The sequence below is a fragment of the Syngnathoides biaculeatus genome, chromosome 9, assembly GCF_019802595.1.
Source record: "Syngnathoides biaculeatus isolate LvHL_M chromosome 9, ASM1980259v1, whole genome shotgun sequence".
NCBI classification, from domain to species: domain Eukaryota; kingdom Metazoa; phylum Chordata; class Actinopteri; order Syngnathiformes; family Syngnathidae; genus Syngnathoides; species Syngnathoides biaculeatus.
The window spans coordinates 7,405,171-7,421,415 of record NC_084648.1 but is presented as its reverse complement, the minus strand read 5'-3'; the positions used below and the strand labels follow the sequence as shown (position 1 = coordinate 7,421,415).

Sequence of the window (16,245 nt, the reverse complement as noted above, 5' to 3'; positions counted from 1 at the left end):
GGACACAAATACAAAATGAGAAATAAGAAACAGTGCATACTTTGGTCAAATATGAAGTAGTAAGTCTCGTATACGCTATGTATATAACACAGAAATGAGGCATTTATAAATGATAGAATCCATGAAATTAGCTCTGGAAGCAACAGAAAATATGAGCTTCCAGGGTATGTCGATCGGAGGTGGACCACAAGCAACCACAGCAGCGGCCGCAGCATGTGAATTGATTCCTTTCCATTACATTTGCTCATCGAAAATCAAAAGAAAATATATAAATAGGATTACCGTCAGGATTAGAAAGAATACTGAAGCCTTGGAAAAACTCGTTGACTGACAGTGTGGGAATGCTATTACTGTTTTTTTTTTGGTCTGTTTTATGAATGACTGTAGTTCATTCATTCATTTAAAAAAAAAAACAAGAATTCAATACCTGATTTGCATTTATGAATTTGCTCTCCTGTGCAGCGTAGATTGAAATCTCAACTCTTTCAGATATGCAACATATTAATTAATTGTTCTTCAAAAAGTAAATTTTTTTAAAAATGTTTGTTTATAATTCTTTTTTCAGTTATTTCCTGGACAAGTGTAGATTTTTTTTCTTTCCTTAACAGCTCAATGTATGCGCATGAGTGGTGTTTCACCATTTTTATTTATTATTATTATTATTTTTTTAGAGTAACGATGTGGAGGGCAGCGCATGGAACTGGATGTACTACATCCCGCTCATCATCATCGGCTCCTTCTTTATGCTCAACCTTGTGCTGGGTGTCCTCTCAGGGTACGCCTCTTCATTGTGTACGTGGAATCGCGCCGGTTTGCAGGTTTCACATGTTGTCTCGCTGCTCTGCCTCCAGTGAGTTTGCCAAAGAGCGAGAACGCGTGGAGAACCGGAGCGAGTTCCTCAAGCTCCGGCGGCAGCAGCAGATTGAACGGGAGCTCAACGGCTATTTGGAGTGGATCTGTAAAGCAGGTAAGTGGCGCACGGTACAAAATCCAACATGCTACACAACCTGAAACTCACTTCTCTTTGTTTTTTTTTTCGTTTTTGTTTTTTTGCAGAGGAGGTGATCCTGGCCGAGGAGGACGGCACAGGGAACTTTGATGGTGACTCCTAACCGCTCTATTCCATTGCATGAGATCAGACTGTGTGAACAACTACATTTTGCTTGTCGTCACGCTAGGTTCCCGGCGACGGCCGACCATTAAGACCAAGAACAACAAGACCGAGCTGCTGAACACGGAGGAAGGGGAAGACAGCATGGGAGATGCTGTCGGTAGGAAGCATGACACTTTTTAACGCAGCAAGTCAGCACTACACTATAATAACACATTCATACAACACAGTTGGGCTGGACATTATGAACCTCACAATTTATTTAGGTTGCAATCCATGTAGATATTGATTTAAATACTCTATCCATTCTGTAAACATTTGTAATACAGGCGAACCTCAATTTAACGTACACATAGCGAGGGGAGGGTTTGTCCATTAAATCTGATTTTGTCCGTTCGATTGAAACTATTTGTTCCCCCATTGCCTAAAAACACCAGTGGAATACAAAACGTTTTTTTTTTTTTTGGGGGGGGGGGATACTGCAATGTATAAATAATTTTTACCCACTGCTGTTACACGGTATTTTTGTATTACATTGTAACAACACATTCACACCGCGCCATACGTTTACACATCACAATAATGACACAACGAATAAGTAACGGCACGGTTTAAGCGCTGTCACGTCGCGTGTGCGGCTCAGGGTTCGCCCGCTCCAGCATCAAGAGCGGCAAGGACGGCTCCAGCTACAGCAAGAAGGAAAAACGGCTGCGCTTCTTCATCCGCAAGATGGTGAAGACGCAAGCCTTTTACTGGACCGTTCTGTGCCTTGTGGGCCTCAACACCATGTGCGTGGCGGCCGTGCACTACGACCAACCCAAGCTGCTCTCGGACTTCCTGTGTGGGTGTCGGCATCGCGCCAGCTTCCGCCTCTCTGTCCTTCAGCTGTCACTTCTTCTTCTCACCCGAGTTTCTGTCAGTCTATCATTGCCTTTTCCTCACCTTGTCCTTTTATTGTTTATTCGTTTCCACCGTCCCCGCTTCCTTGTTTTTGTCTTTCTGTTGTCACCTCGATCTCATTTTCATCTTTCCGATGTCATCTGTCTATCTACTTGCATCACCTCTTCCTTGTTTCCATCAATCTGTGGTCGGCAATACAAACTATATTTTATATACAAATGAAATGTTATTTCTTTGTTAGTGTGGTGTTTTATCCTCCTAAATCTTTTCCGTGCAGTCTATGCAGAGTTTATTTTCCTGGGTTTGTTCATGTCTGAGATGCTGATCAAGATGTACGGTCTTGGCATTCAGCCCTACTTCCACTCCTCCTTCAACTGCTTTGATTGTGTGGTGAGATACACACACAGATACACACACGGAGACAGACACACACACACGTTTAAACTGTATTTGTGTATCTGTAAAGGTGATCGTGGGCAGCATCTTCGAGGTAGTTTGGGCCACAATCAAACCGGGCACATCTTTTGGGATCAGCGTCTTGCGAGCACTACGACTTCTGAGAATCTTCAAAGTCACCAAGTGAGTGGCGGACACGTTACTGGTTCTGCTTCTCTCACAAGTTCTGAACAATAAGTCCAAGATCAGGCTCTAGCAGTTGTTTCCTTGTTTGTATCAGACGTTTTTGTTTCGGAGGTCTGGTTGTTGCAAAGGTTCTGGTTCTATCAAAAGTAGGGATTTTGCCTTTCGTCTCAAGTCGACTTGACTACTGTAATGCTCTTCTGACTGGACTCCCCAAAAAGAGTATTAAACAGCTGCAGCTCATTCAGAATGCTGAAGCTCGCGTTCTGACCAAAACAAAACGGTCAGCGCACATAACTCCAATCCTAAAGTCCTTGCACTGGCTTCCAGTCAGCTTTAGAATAGATTTTAAAGTTCTGCTACTGGTCTCTAAACCACTAAATGATTTAGGTCCTGAATACATGAAAGAAATGCTTACGGAATACTAACCCAGTAGAGCTCTGAGATTGACTGACTTGGGTCAAACAGTGGAGCGCAGAGCCCAAAGCAAACACGGTGAAGCAGCATTTAGCTATCGTGCTGCACTCAAATGGAAGAAGTTGCCAACAGAGGTGACGTCTGCCCCAAGTGGGAATGTTTTGAAATCCAGATTGAAAACTCTTTTTTTCCTCATGCTTTATACCATATATCCACTTTTTGATCATATTACTTGCACTGTATGCTGTTTTGTCTTTTTAAAAAATATTGTGTTTATCATTTTTATTGTTTTTATCCTGTTTTAAATGTTTTATCTCTTTGTTTTCAAATGCCTTTAATCATGTAAAGCACATTGAGTTACCTCGTGTATGAAATGCCCTATACAAATACATTTGCTTCGCTATGCTTTGCTTAAAGTTCTGGTTCTATCAGAAATGCTGTCTCTGTCTGAATTTGCTGTTGTATCAGATGTTCTCTTTGCACAATTTCTGCAAGCATCTGGTTTCATCAAAAGCTTTGGAAGGAAGTTCAGGTTCTTTCAAAATAGCTGGTTTTGTGTGAAATTTGTAGTAGAACATCTCACTCCATCTGAAATTCTAGTAAAGCTCTAGTTTTATTTTTTCTGTATCGGTCTTGGTTCTGTAAAACGTGGGTTCTTGGTGAAATTCTAGTGCAACAATCTCTGCTTCTATAAAACGTTGTGGTTCTACCAGAGGTTTTACTTGTATGAGAAGTAACTGCTCTACTCACGCTTATGTATAATTTCGAATGAGACAAATGAACTTGAACTTCAGTTTGAAGTACCGAGTGTTTCTCATGTTCTGGAGCAAAAAGTTTGGGTTCTGGCAAACATCGGAGGTTCTGATTCCATCAAAAGTAGTGATTGCACTGGATGTAACATTCTGCTTTGATCAATATTTGGATTCCATCATAAGTTCTGTTGAGAGTTTTGGTCCTGGCCGTCGATGCGTTGCTCCTGCGTCACTGTTTTGATGTTCCTTGACGGGGATATTTTAATTGGATTTGGCCGAAGCAGCTTTTTGTTTTCTTTTGTCCAAGTGTTTAATTGTTGGCTGGTGACTCCCTGCTTGAATGATGAATGGTCCCAACACACAAGCGGGCTAAAAATATCCATTGTGTTTGTTGTTGTTTTGTTATCCAAGCCCACAAAGGACAGAAAAAAACGGACAAACCTTCTGTGTTTAGCTAATTGAAGAAGAGGTCAATGAAAGGATAGATTTTTTTTTTTTTATAATTAATTGGACAAAGGTAGGTAAACTTTTTTTTTAACAAATGGTAATTTTAAATGTAAATTAATACAAATATTTTAAACGGTAGTACACAATTTATGGAAAAATGGTGAGCAACATTATAAGGAAAACAAATAAATTCATTTTCATTTTAATCATGCAGTAATGAAAAAAAAAACATTTTTTAAATATCTACCAAATTAAATTCAATAATAAAATACATAAATACATACTACACAGCAATAAAAACTTTTGCCCCAAAAACATTTTAAAATATTGAATGAAGGACAGAAACTGTCACATAAATAGTACTAATTAAAAAAAAAGTTTTCATTTGTCAAAAAAAATATCTCCAGTACAGCTGTTTTAGGCGGCACGGTGGATCAACTGGTAAAGTGTTTGCCTCACAGTTCTGAGGTCCTGGGTTGAATCCCCGACCCGCAAGTGTGGAGTTTGCATGTTCTTTCCGTGCCTGCGTGGGTTTTCTCCAGGCACTCGGTTTCCTCCCACATTCCAAAAACATGCAACATTAATTGGACACTCAAAATTGACCCTCGGTGGGATTGTGAGTGTGGCTGTTTGTCTCTATGTGCCCTGCGATTGGCTGGCAACCAGTTCAGGGTGTACCCCGCCTCCTGCCCATTGACATCTGGGATAGGCTCCAGCACTTCCCACGAACCTTGTGAGGATAAGTGGCAAAGAAAATGGATGTATGGATGGATAGATGTTTTAATTTTTTATATTACTTTTCCTCTATTTTTAGTCCAAATGACTTTTTTTTTTTTAAATTCCTGTGAAGTATTTCATAGTGTTTTCTTCATGAGTCTTCAAAGGTTTCTTCATTGCAGTCACTCCTCTTCTGCTTGGTCCTTGTTCCTCATGGTTGTGTTCAGGTACTGGGCTCCTCTGCGCAACCTGGTGGTGTCTCTGCTAAACTCCATGAAGTCCATCGTCAGCTTGCTCTTCCTCCTCTTCCTCTTCATCGTGGTCTTCGCTCTGTTGGGCATGCAGCTCTTTGGCGGACAGTAAGTCATCACACTCAAACACAAAATGTCACTTTTCAATGTTTGCTCGTGGTTTTGGAATTGCCTTATTGGATTCCTCCGTCGCAGGTTCAACTTTGAGGACGGAACGCCGCCCACCAACTTTGACACTTTTGCGGCAGCCATCATGACAGTGTTTCAGGTTAGCCCCAAACGAGTACAATGGTCGATTGTTTTTTTTAACTCATTAACTGCCGTTTACATTTAAATCTGTCATCTGATGCATATATTCGCCAAGTGCCTTTATCAAATGGCAAGCAAGGTAGAGAGTCTCATCCAGCTTTCTGTTAGATTTCAGATTCTACATCCAGTAACTGTAATAATAAACAGACACCAGATGCTGAATTCCATCGCTTTGAATTTGTGATCAGCACAACTTTCGTGTAGATATTATTGATGTGGGAATAAAGAGGGGGAGATAAATGCCATAGTCAGCTCTTTTTGGAAGTTGTGGTTGAATTGCCACAGGACTCGGTAGTCTGTAGGTCTTGAAAGATCGTTCAAAAACTCTATTCGGCTTACAATTTTGAGGAACTCCGCTTCGATTACGGCCCCCTTTGAATGAGTCCAGTGGTTGTAAATGGTTTCACTGCGTGCTTTATGTAGATCCTGACGGGAGAGGACTGGAACATGGTCATGTACAATGGCATCAAGTCTCAAGGGGGCGTCAATGACAAGGGGATGGTCTTCTCCATTTTCTTCATCGTCCTCACCCTGTTCGGCAACTGTATCCTCCTACCCGTGCCATCACAGAGAACACACAATGAATGCTACCCTTTATTTTTTTTCCACTTTCCTTTTTGTTAAAGCCATACTACAAAGTATATTGCATTTTTTTAAATGCTTCACATTTTATTGTTCCAGCTAGCTTCCACAATGTATTAAATATATAAACTGCTTAATAATAGTAATAATTTAACAGGAATCATTATAATAATGCAGTAAAGAATATTTTCAAGTAGATTATTCAAATATTTGTACATTTTTATAGAGATTTAGTATATTATGCAAAAATAAAACCATTTAGTGGTTTATTTTTTTCCATAATTGAAGTTTTTATTATTATTATTAAATTATTTTGAAATGTGTAGAAAAGTGTTAAGTGTCTTCTTTTTTTTTATTTTGTTGTTACATCCATTTGTTAAATTGATTAGATTTAAAGTATCTTTCAAAATACAATATTACTCCTCACTACAAACTGAAAGTTTAAAATGCTCAAATAATGTATGTTTGGATTCATCCCTTCACCTTTTCTAGATTTACAGTAGTTGTCACAGATATATTCAAAAATGGCTCATCATTATTATATAAACTTTCCTAAAAATACAACATAAAATGTTGGACATTTACAGAGTAAAAAGGGTGTTTAAAAGCGTTTACAATTGGAAACTTTTTTTTCACCTATATTTATTTCACATTTTTTTCCAGCATTATTTCAAAATAGATGGAAGTTTAAAAAAAGTAGTTTTAAAACTCCCACCATGCTTCAGACAATTCTCTATTTTGACAATAATGAAAGATGTTTTAACCAATTTTTAAATGTTATTAAAAATGAAAACCTCTATTATGTATGCTACTTTTAAAGTTTGTTTCTGTAGCCAAGTTATAAAATGCATTCGATGTAAACTATCTTCCTAATATTCAACTTAAAAGGCGAATAACGACAAAGTAAAAATAACTTATTTTATAGAAATGAAAATGAATGTAATAAATCTGAAAGCTTTTTGGTTCCTGCCATCTTACAAACTAGATTATTATTTTCCCCTAAAATTGTACACCAGATGCACCATAATTACATAGTGAAGGGACAGTTTGAAATTTTGAGCAACTTGTAGGTAATAAAAAATTAAAATCTTTTCCTTTGTCACACTTGTGCGTTTTGTGTCGTATCTGTAATGGCAAGAAATATCGTCAAGATGATTGTTTCGTATCTATAACTTGATGCACCTCAGACACGCTGCTCAACGTCTTCTTGGCCATTGCTGTGGACAACCTCGCCAACGCCCAGGAACTCACCAAGGTGCAGGAAGTCAATGACCAATACAACATTCTTTGTAGCTATTGACCGTATAGCGAAGATTACACATGTAAAGCGGTCTTCCTAAAACGGAATTTTTCAAACACATCTTCTCGTGACAGGATGAGGAGGAGCAAGAGGAGGCGGCCAATCAGAAGACTGCGATGCAGAAGGCCAAGGAGGTGGCTGAGGTCAGCCCACGTTCGGCCGCCAACCTCTCCATCGCTGCGTGAGTAGACCTACGGCAAACCTTGTGTTTATTTATGAAACTGTATACACTACCTAAAAAGGGGATATTGGGACTTGGGGTGAAATTTCTAGATGAACCTAAAGTAAAATGTACCAGAGTACCTTAAGGTAAGGTTTTTGTGTGCAGTAAGGAGCAGCAGAGGAATCACACCAAAGTGGGCAACAAGTCTGTGTGGGAGCAGCGGACCAGCGAGATCCGCCGGCAGAACTTAATGACCAGTCGAGAGGCGCTCTACAACGAGCTGGAGCAGGATGACTGGAAGTTGGGAGGCGAGGGGGAGGAGGTGAGGACCCCCATAAACTATGTCATGTACTGTAGATAGTAGAGGTTAAACTGATTAGTCAACATGTCGACGTTACCACATTGCAATGTTTATCGCTTGAACATGTGTTGTAACAGTGAAACCACTAGTTTTGATCGCATCTGGCACACACTCTTCCAGGTGTCGTACCCGCGGAAAGGACGTGGTGACATGAAGACCCACTTGGACCGTCCCCTGGTGGTCAACCCACAGGACAACCGCAACAACAATACCAACAAAACCCCTCCTGGCCAACTGTCCCTTGACCAGGAGTATCAGCAGCAGGACTTGGACCACTGTCACCGCACCTCCCATCACCACCATCACCATTACCACCACCACCACCACCATCACCATCAGAGGGCTGACACAGAGGAACTGGCTTGCCGAGACCAACAGGGGGCAGGGGGCGATGCGGACCAAGAGGCCAGCAACCAAGAGGGGCGTTTGGCGGAGGAGAGGCACAGCCACAGGAGTCACCGGGGGCACCGGCACAGGAACAGGGAGTGTCGAGAAGCCCGGGATGCTTGCAGCTCGTCCCCTCACCACGCCAATGCAGCCGATGCCAACAACGAGCACCGTAGAGTCAGACATCACTGCAAGGCTGCCAGGGAGGGCGAGCCCAGGAGGAGGCACAGGTCCAAGGGAGGCGAAGATGACGGGGACAAGGGCGAAGATGGGGAGGGTCGGAAGACCAGGCGGCATTGTCATGGGAATCAGGATAGGAGCAGAGGACATCGCTCTAGAAAGTTAGTGGACAAACATTCATTGTCTGTGAATGACTGCATGACAGCAGCAAGGCTTTTGATTGGGTCGATGGTCGTAGTCAAGCCTTTTGCTTTGATGGGAGACACAAAGCCAGTGATTGAATACATTATGGATCCGACACTTTTGATTGTGTGGTATCAGAGAGTCTCTAGATTGGTCTGGTACTTGGCGGTAGACCTGTGATTGGCTGGATGATAGCAGCAAGTCTTTTGATTGGATGGACCAAGGCTTGTGATTGGCTACATAACCGTAGTTAAAACTGGATGGTAGTAGCAAGGCTTGTGATTGGTTGGATGCCCATAGTTAAGACTGGATGTTTGTAATTGATGGAATGATGGGAAGTATGGCTTGTGATTATCTTGATAATGTCAGTGATGCTCGACACCGGTTAAATAGTATTAGACTTGTGATTGGCTGGATGATAGCAGCTAAAGCTTTTGATTGGCTAGATAGTAGTACCAATATTTTTGTTCAGTTAAATGTAGTAATAATATTTTTTTGTTTTCTAGTAAGGTGCGGGTTCTACTTCTGAGACTAAGTAATAAACTAGATTTTTTTTACCTGTAATGTTAAGAACAAGGCTTGTGAATTGATTGGTGATCAAAAGTACTGCGGTTCCAGCTAACTCATTTGATTGTCTGGACAGTTTTATAAGCTCCTTGTGAATGGCAGGATGATAGTAACAAAACTTTTTTTTTCTTTTTAGGGGGGGGGGGCTAATAACTAGGCTTTGATTGACTAAATGGTAGAGTGGGTATTGTGACTGGTATTTTTTGTTTCTTGTTACATGGTAGGAACACGACTTGGGATTCCCCAATTGGTATTAACAAGTCTTTTGACCAGGGCGGCACCGACTGCCAGAAACAAATTCCTTGTGTGTTGTTACATATTTGCCATTAAAGCTATTTCTGATTCTGATTCCTATTGGTTGGAGGGTAGCAACAAGGCTTGTGATTGAATGAAGGCTCGCAGGTGCTGCTTGTGATCGTAGTTAAAAAGCTTTCCATTGACTCAAAGGTACTGTAACTTACGGTTTGTGATTGATAGGCGAGTAGAAAAAAATATTTTAATTGGCTGTATGGTAGAAACGAGGCTTTTGATATGCTAGTTGTCGTAACGTGACTTGTGAATTATGAGGTTCATTGGTATGACTTATGATTGGCTAGATCGTGTTGAAAAGGCCTTTGATGGATTTCATCAGAGCGATGAGGATTTTGATGGGTTAGGTGGTTGTAACAAGGCATTTATTTGGCTGAATGAAATCTCCCACATTACTGCTTGTGATGGTAGAAACAAGACTTGTGACTTGACTGGATGGTATAAACAAGGCTTTAGATGGTCTGGATCTGGAATGCAGCATGTAAACTTCATTCACCCTCTTTCCACCAGGGAGCCCCACAGCACTTGTCCCAGCCTGTCCACAACGCGGCCCATACAGCAACACAACGAGGACCTGGACAACTTGCGCAACAACAGCAAGTTGGCCAGTCAGCCTTACGACCTGCCGCCGCCTGACGACCCGGATCACGTCAACAACTTGCTCAACTACTGCAATGTGGACACTCACACGTTCCTGCACAGCATGGACAGCCTGATCCTGAGCAGCATGGCCAAACCGGACTATACCAGCATTGACATGCCGCCCGTCTACCCATATCCCTCAACCAATGCCATCCTCCAAGGTAAGCGCACTTTTTTTGCGGTGGAAAAACAGAATGGGGACCACTTGAACATCTGTCTCGTTGTCTTCCCAGTGAACAAGAACGCAAACACGGACCAGAAGAAGAACGAGGAGAAGAAAGAGAACGATGACGATGAGGGTGACGAGGATGGACCCAAGCCCATGCCCCCCTATAGCTCTTGCTTCATCATGTCTACCACAAACCCGTGAGTAACCCTAGCTAAGACCCGATCTCGTCAAAACCTCTGTTTTTCACAATGCCGACTTATTCTGTGTTGCAGTTTCCGGAAGTGCTGCCACTACATTCTCACCCTCAAATACTTTGAGTTTAGCATCCTGTCTGTCATCGCCATGAGTAGCATCGCGCTCGCAGCGGAAGACCCGGTGTGGCCAGACTCGCCGCAAAATAACGTAAGAAGCTGCGTCATGTTCCTATGTTGCATATTCTATGCTTTTTGATCTAGGATCCTCTGTTTTAATTCTCTGCTAACTCTTGGACATCCACTCCATTCTTAGGTGCTTCGCTACTTTGACTACGTCTTCACTGGTGTTTTCACCTTTGAAATGCTCATCAAGGTACGACGTAACTAATTAGGTGTATTTTTAGACATTTTTTTTTCTAATTTTGTCATATATGTTTAATTTTTTAATACACTTAAGTGCTTAGACTTCATCAAAGCTCCTGTAGAACCTTAATCTTGAGACTTAAAATAAACTCACAGTCCCCTCCAAAAGTATTGCAATAGCAAGGTCGGCTGATTTATTTTCATTCTATACTGAAGACATTTGGGTTTCAGAATATGATGAATATGAGATAAATGTTCAGAATTGCAGATTTTATTTCATAATTACTATATATCTAGATGTGTTTTAAAAAACTGCGTAAAGCACCTTTTATTTGAAGCCACCGTTTTTCAAATGAGCAAATGTATGATAATGTAATACTTTTGGGCTGGACTGGAAGTCATTTGCTGAATTTCCTCATTCCGTAAGAATAATCTACGAAGAGGTAACATTATGATTATTGTAAATGTTTTACATATGTTCAGTGTTATACAATAATACAGTGTAAATCATCTAAAATATTACTCCAACCACGTCAACCAAATGACTCCAAATGACCCATATTATCCATTCCTCAACAGTGTAAACTTCATTGATCGCATTCTTGAAAATAATGAAAAAAAATAAGGATAAGCAACTCGGGTGGCACAGTGGTTCTGCTGGAAAGCGTTGGCCTCTGAGGTCCCGGGTTTAATCCCAGACCCGCCTGTGTGGAGTTTGCATGTTCTCCCCGTGCCTGCGTGGGTTTCCTCCGGGCACTCCGGTTTCCTCCCACGCCCCAAAAACATGCAACATTAATTGGACACTATAAATTGCCCCTAGGTGTGATTGCCAGTGCGGCTTTTTGTCTCTATGTGCCCTGTGATTGGGTGTTGACCAGTTCAAAGTGTACCCCGCCTCCTGCCCGTTGACACCTGGGATAGGCTCCAGCATTCCCTGCGACCCTTGTGAAGATAAGCGGCTAAGAAAATGGATGGATGGATGGATGGAAGATTGTGTTGTCATGACAACTGACATGGTCTGTTTGGTCCAGATGGTGGTGCTGGGCCTGTTCCTCCACCAAGGCTCCTACTTCAGGGACCTTTGGAACATTCTGGACTTTATAGTGGTTAGTGGTGCTCTGGTGGCCTTCGCTTTCACGTAAGTCACTTTTCGATCCTCCGCCATCATCTTCACCCCCAACACACAAGTCCTCATAATATATATCCACAGAAAGACCCTTGTTTATAGCCATCCGAGTGACTGGACAATGTTGATGTCTTGAAGCAGATCACAGTACTGATCCACTTCCTCTTCTAAACTATCTCTCTATATTCTCCTCATCACTGACATTGTTTCAGCTGGTCTTTCTCTGTGTTCACCACCACCATTGTCAATCATCTCATGTAGATCACGCAGACCTCTGCCAAGGCTTAATTAAATAGAGCAAATCCCGAACGGAAAGTAGTATCGTGTGTCGTTAATACACATCAAATTGACTTTTTTTTCAAGCGACTTAATCTAAACATCATAAAAAAAAGCACAATCTGGTAGAAATCTAGGGGAAAAGTGTCATGTTGGAGTTAGCATTCTTGCATATGGTGGTGGTAGTAACATTGTTATTAAAACCTGCCTAACACCTCAAAAGAGGAGGAAAGAAATCTGCGAATTTTGTTATTTGTAACGATAAAAGATATGCTTATCACTACGGAAGCAAGAAACGACGTTTTAAATTAGTATTAGTAAATTCAATTATAATCAAATAATAATAATAATAATTTTCATTTGTTATAAATGTAATTCAAATGTGAGAAAACTGTAAAAATCTGAGAAAAATGTCATGAATTGCTGCAGCTATGCCACTCCAGTCCTAAAGGTGGTGGTAATGGTCACTCAAGTGATTGACAACTCCTAAACACCTCAAACCAGGAAGAGAAAAGAAAGGATGCACTGTACCTTCCCGATGTAAACCTAATCAGTTATCACGTGTGAAATTTAAAACTACTACCAGATTTACAGTTGTCCACTTGATTTTGAGGCCTTCTAAACATGTTTTTTAATAATTTCATGCAACATCCTGGAATCTGGGGGTGGGGTGTAGTCTCATGCCAAAACAAACCAATAAACGTCCCTCCTGTGTGAAAATCAAACCCAGGCTGACGCAGACTCCTTGGCAGAGGTAATCAACTTTACGTTTCACCATGAAGACCAACAGGGGGACTCTAAGGCCTGTTCTGCACTGTACCACATTTGCTGGTTGTTCTGCCTTGTGGTAAACTCTTGGATAGTGCTCCTATAGTTTTGAAGGTTTCCTTTGGGGCAATGAAAATGGCAACATTTGTTAGTATGTTGTTTGCGCTACATTATATTATGATATACTTTTCTCTAAAGGGACAAGAAATTGTCTTAATGCTTTCAAGACAAGAGATTTATTGTCAGCTCCCTCACTTGATCCAAACTCAGCGAAGATTTTGTCATCCATTTGTCCTTAACATGTGTTCTTCCATAGTTTTTCAAAGCATTATTTTTCACACACACCCCCCGCGCATACTCCATATCCATAAAAAAGTTTTGGGTGCTTGGTTTGTTATGGATTGAGTGACAAATGTTCTTTTTTTCCGTGTTTAAGATGTTAAAAGTAGACAAATTTCCCTCCATTCGCAGTGTGCGGTGGAGAACAGGCTTTAAAGTTGTCAACATTCAATTTCAACTTTGATTTCCAATGTGAAGAGCTTAAGGGGTCCTAATAGGATGCCCTGAGGAGTGCCAAATCACCCCCATCCAGATCCATCTTTCCCCAAATGTCACCCGAATATCAATCTTCCTGTAAATGTCTAATCTCTGGAACCACGACTCACTCTCCAAACTGTCTCCCTTCCACAACGCCTCAACGATTTTCCCGCCAAGCAGGCCGTGAGTCATCCCGTCTCCTCTTTCCACATTTATTCACATCACATGACATGACTCCACCTCCCCATTTGGACTCTCCCAATTCCTACGCTGAAATGATTTCATCCTAGATCAACACCTCTAGCCAGATCTGCACCAATATAACAAACAACAAAACCCATTTGAATAAGAAAACCGATTTTGATTTTTATGATGCGAGTGCATCAGTACGCAGACAGAGTCGTCACCACGTGAAACGCAATGTGGCTTTAACCAGGAAATCGCCTAATCAAAAAGTTGAAAATCAATTTGATGATGCTGACGCTGCTTCATCTCGTTCTTTGAACTTCTGTGACCCACACTTGTAAATAGCACTGTGAGTTTATGAGGGAAAATGCAATTCGGATTTTATTTGAAAAGTATTATCGAATCGAATCATAAGTTATTTGAATTGACTTGGTCAACTTTAATATGTTGTTGAATCATGCAACATCCATTGCATCGTGACACATATCAAATTGTTGTATTTGAGTGATGAACACCCCTAATGGTCATCCTGGGTCTGAATCCAAATTACCGTAATTCCCGGCCTACAGAGCGCACCTGCTTACAAGCCTCACCGAGTACATTTGTAAAGGAAATACCATTTGGAACATACATACGGCGCAGTTGTGTAAAAGCTGCAAGTGCCCACATTGAAACCCACGTTGAAACACAAGATATTTACAAAGAAAGACGGTACACAGAAAGAGTTTAACGCTAGCACAGCGCAAGCGCCTCGGTAACACTAGCACTAACTCTATAAGGGGTTGGTGAAAATAAAACTTACCTGTAAATATCACTGGGACACGCCAATCACACAGCAGCAACACGCTAGCACAGCACTAACGCTAGCCCAGTGCTAACAGGGCCGGTAAACGTCTGCATCATAGCATAACCCGCGGTGTCGAAAGCATGTGAAAAAAGTCGCGGCTTGTAGGCCGGAAATTACAGTAAAGAAAATAAATCTACCAGTTCCTCCCTAAGTGGTGCTGATTAGCGGCTAACATGGCTAAGTGATTGCAAGTGGTTGGCTGGTGCAGAGGCTTATTAGCACAGCAACAAGCTATCCATTCAGAAACATTTGTGTAATTTTTGACAGGAGATTCTAAAGAATCTGGTGTTTGGGACATTGGTCAAGTGAAGATTAGTTGTATACGGTAACCCTCAATCACAAAAGCGTCTCAAAGGCCCTTACAGGCTCACAGTTGGCAAAGATTGACGGCATCCCCTCATCTAAATCCCGCAAACGGTCCAGGAAAAACTCAAAACACCATTTGGTGAATAAAGAAATCTTGCAGGTGGTCTACATCCCCCCCCCCCTTCCAGGGTGACCAGGCTCCATTGCATCTCGAGTGGGCAACAGTTATTACAATTTTCAATTTAGTGATATTTTGGAATCACGGCGATGTCCCAATAAGGAGTTACTGGAGCCTTAAAAAGCTCCGATCAGATTATTGTGACTCCATCATCTTTGAGTGCTTTAATGAGGTGAGGACTCTTTCGATTTCAGTGAGGCTTTCACACTTCACCATAATTTTGTGGAAAGAAAAATAAATCGACTGATTCATAAGATCACCCAATTAGAAAAGAAAAAAACCAAGGGCAGCCTACCGATATCAAAAAGCGCTTTGCGGACTGTTTCAAATACTCCGAGCCCCCATGCTGTCCCATCATTTTGTGTAAAAAAAAAAAAAAAAAAAAAAATCAAATATATACAGCGCTTAACAAATATTAATGGAACTGCTGAAAAAAGAAGGAGACCATCCCAGTATCATGAAGTGCTTTAATGCAGAGTTTTTCAATTTCACTGAGTTCTCTGTTGTCTTGTAATTTGGAGTATAAAAACATACTGTACTTGACACATGTAGTGAAAAAACAAGGAGACCATCAGGCATCATAAACCCCTTTAAAGGGGACTGTTTTAATTTTGAGCACACTCGCTATGTTACCATTAAATTTACTAGACCCCTACTGTTATATTTAAAAAATAGAGGAACTCCTCCAGCATGACAAAGTGCTTTAGTGAGTTTTCCATTTTGAAATAGAATGAGGAGACTTCTCACCGATGGTGGTCATTTAAGTCAGGGATCGGCAACTGAATTTAACCTTGCGCCCAATTTTTGTTTTCTTGTAAATGCAATCGTGCGCCGAAATTAAAGTCCCACGAGGTAAAACCTGCTTTTCTCCAAAATTCTCATTTATATTATAATATCATGTGCAGAGATATGATTCAGTGAACACATTATTTTGAAATAAACGAATCTGCTACCGTCTGTTGTTACTGCGTTCCCGCCACGGTTCCTCGTGGTATTCCGAAACGGTTTGACAATGAGACAGCTTTGGCGTCAGCACGTCACTTTGGTTACGCGGCCAATCAGATGCTTGAATACTGTCACCAATGAGTGAACGGAGCGCTGGCAACCTGGCTCGCTTTATTACATTACATCGCATGAC

General features: G+C 41.3%; 1 protein-coding gene across 1 annotated transcript in view; it reads left to right on the top strand.

Moving 5' to 3' along the window:
• cacna1ab (calcium channel, voltage-dependent, P/Q type, alpha 1A subunit, b) overlaps positions 1-16,245 on the top strand; it is a 118,518-nt gene that overhangs the window by 44,255 nt on the left and 58,018 nt on the right. The window contains exons 8-26 of the mRNA XM_061829210.1: positions 672-775; positions 852-967; positions 1,057-1,101; positions 1,179-1,271; positions 1,755-1,952; positions 2,289-2,401; positions 2,478-2,590; positions 5,151-5,282; positions 5,370-5,442; positions 5,907-6,027; positions 7,253-7,320; positions 7,440-7,546; positions 7,694-7,850; positions 8,010-8,617; positions 10,026-10,318; positions 10,391-10,523; positions 10,599-10,728; positions 10,834-10,893; positions 11,915-12,021. Of these exons, the coding sequence (XP_061685194.1) occupies positions 672-775; positions 852-967; positions 1,057-1,101; positions 1,179-1,271; positions 1,755-1,952; positions 2,289-2,401; positions 2,478-2,590; positions 5,151-5,282; positions 5,370-5,442; positions 5,907-6,027; positions 7,253-7,320; positions 7,440-7,546; positions 7,694-7,850; positions 8,010-8,617; positions 10,026-10,318; positions 10,391-10,523; positions 10,599-10,728; positions 10,834-10,893; positions 11,915-12,021 (2,771 nt within the window). The remainder of the gene's footprint in view (positions 1-671; positions 776-851; positions 968-1,056; positions 1,102-1,178; positions 1,272-1,754; positions 1,953-2,288; positions 2,402-2,477; positions 2,591-5,150; positions 5,283-5,369; positions 5,443-5,906; positions 6,028-7,252; positions 7,321-7,439; positions 7,547-7,693; positions 7,851-8,009; positions 8,618-10,025; positions 10,319-10,390; positions 10,524-10,598; positions 10,729-10,833; positions 10,894-11,914; positions 12,022-16,245) is intronic.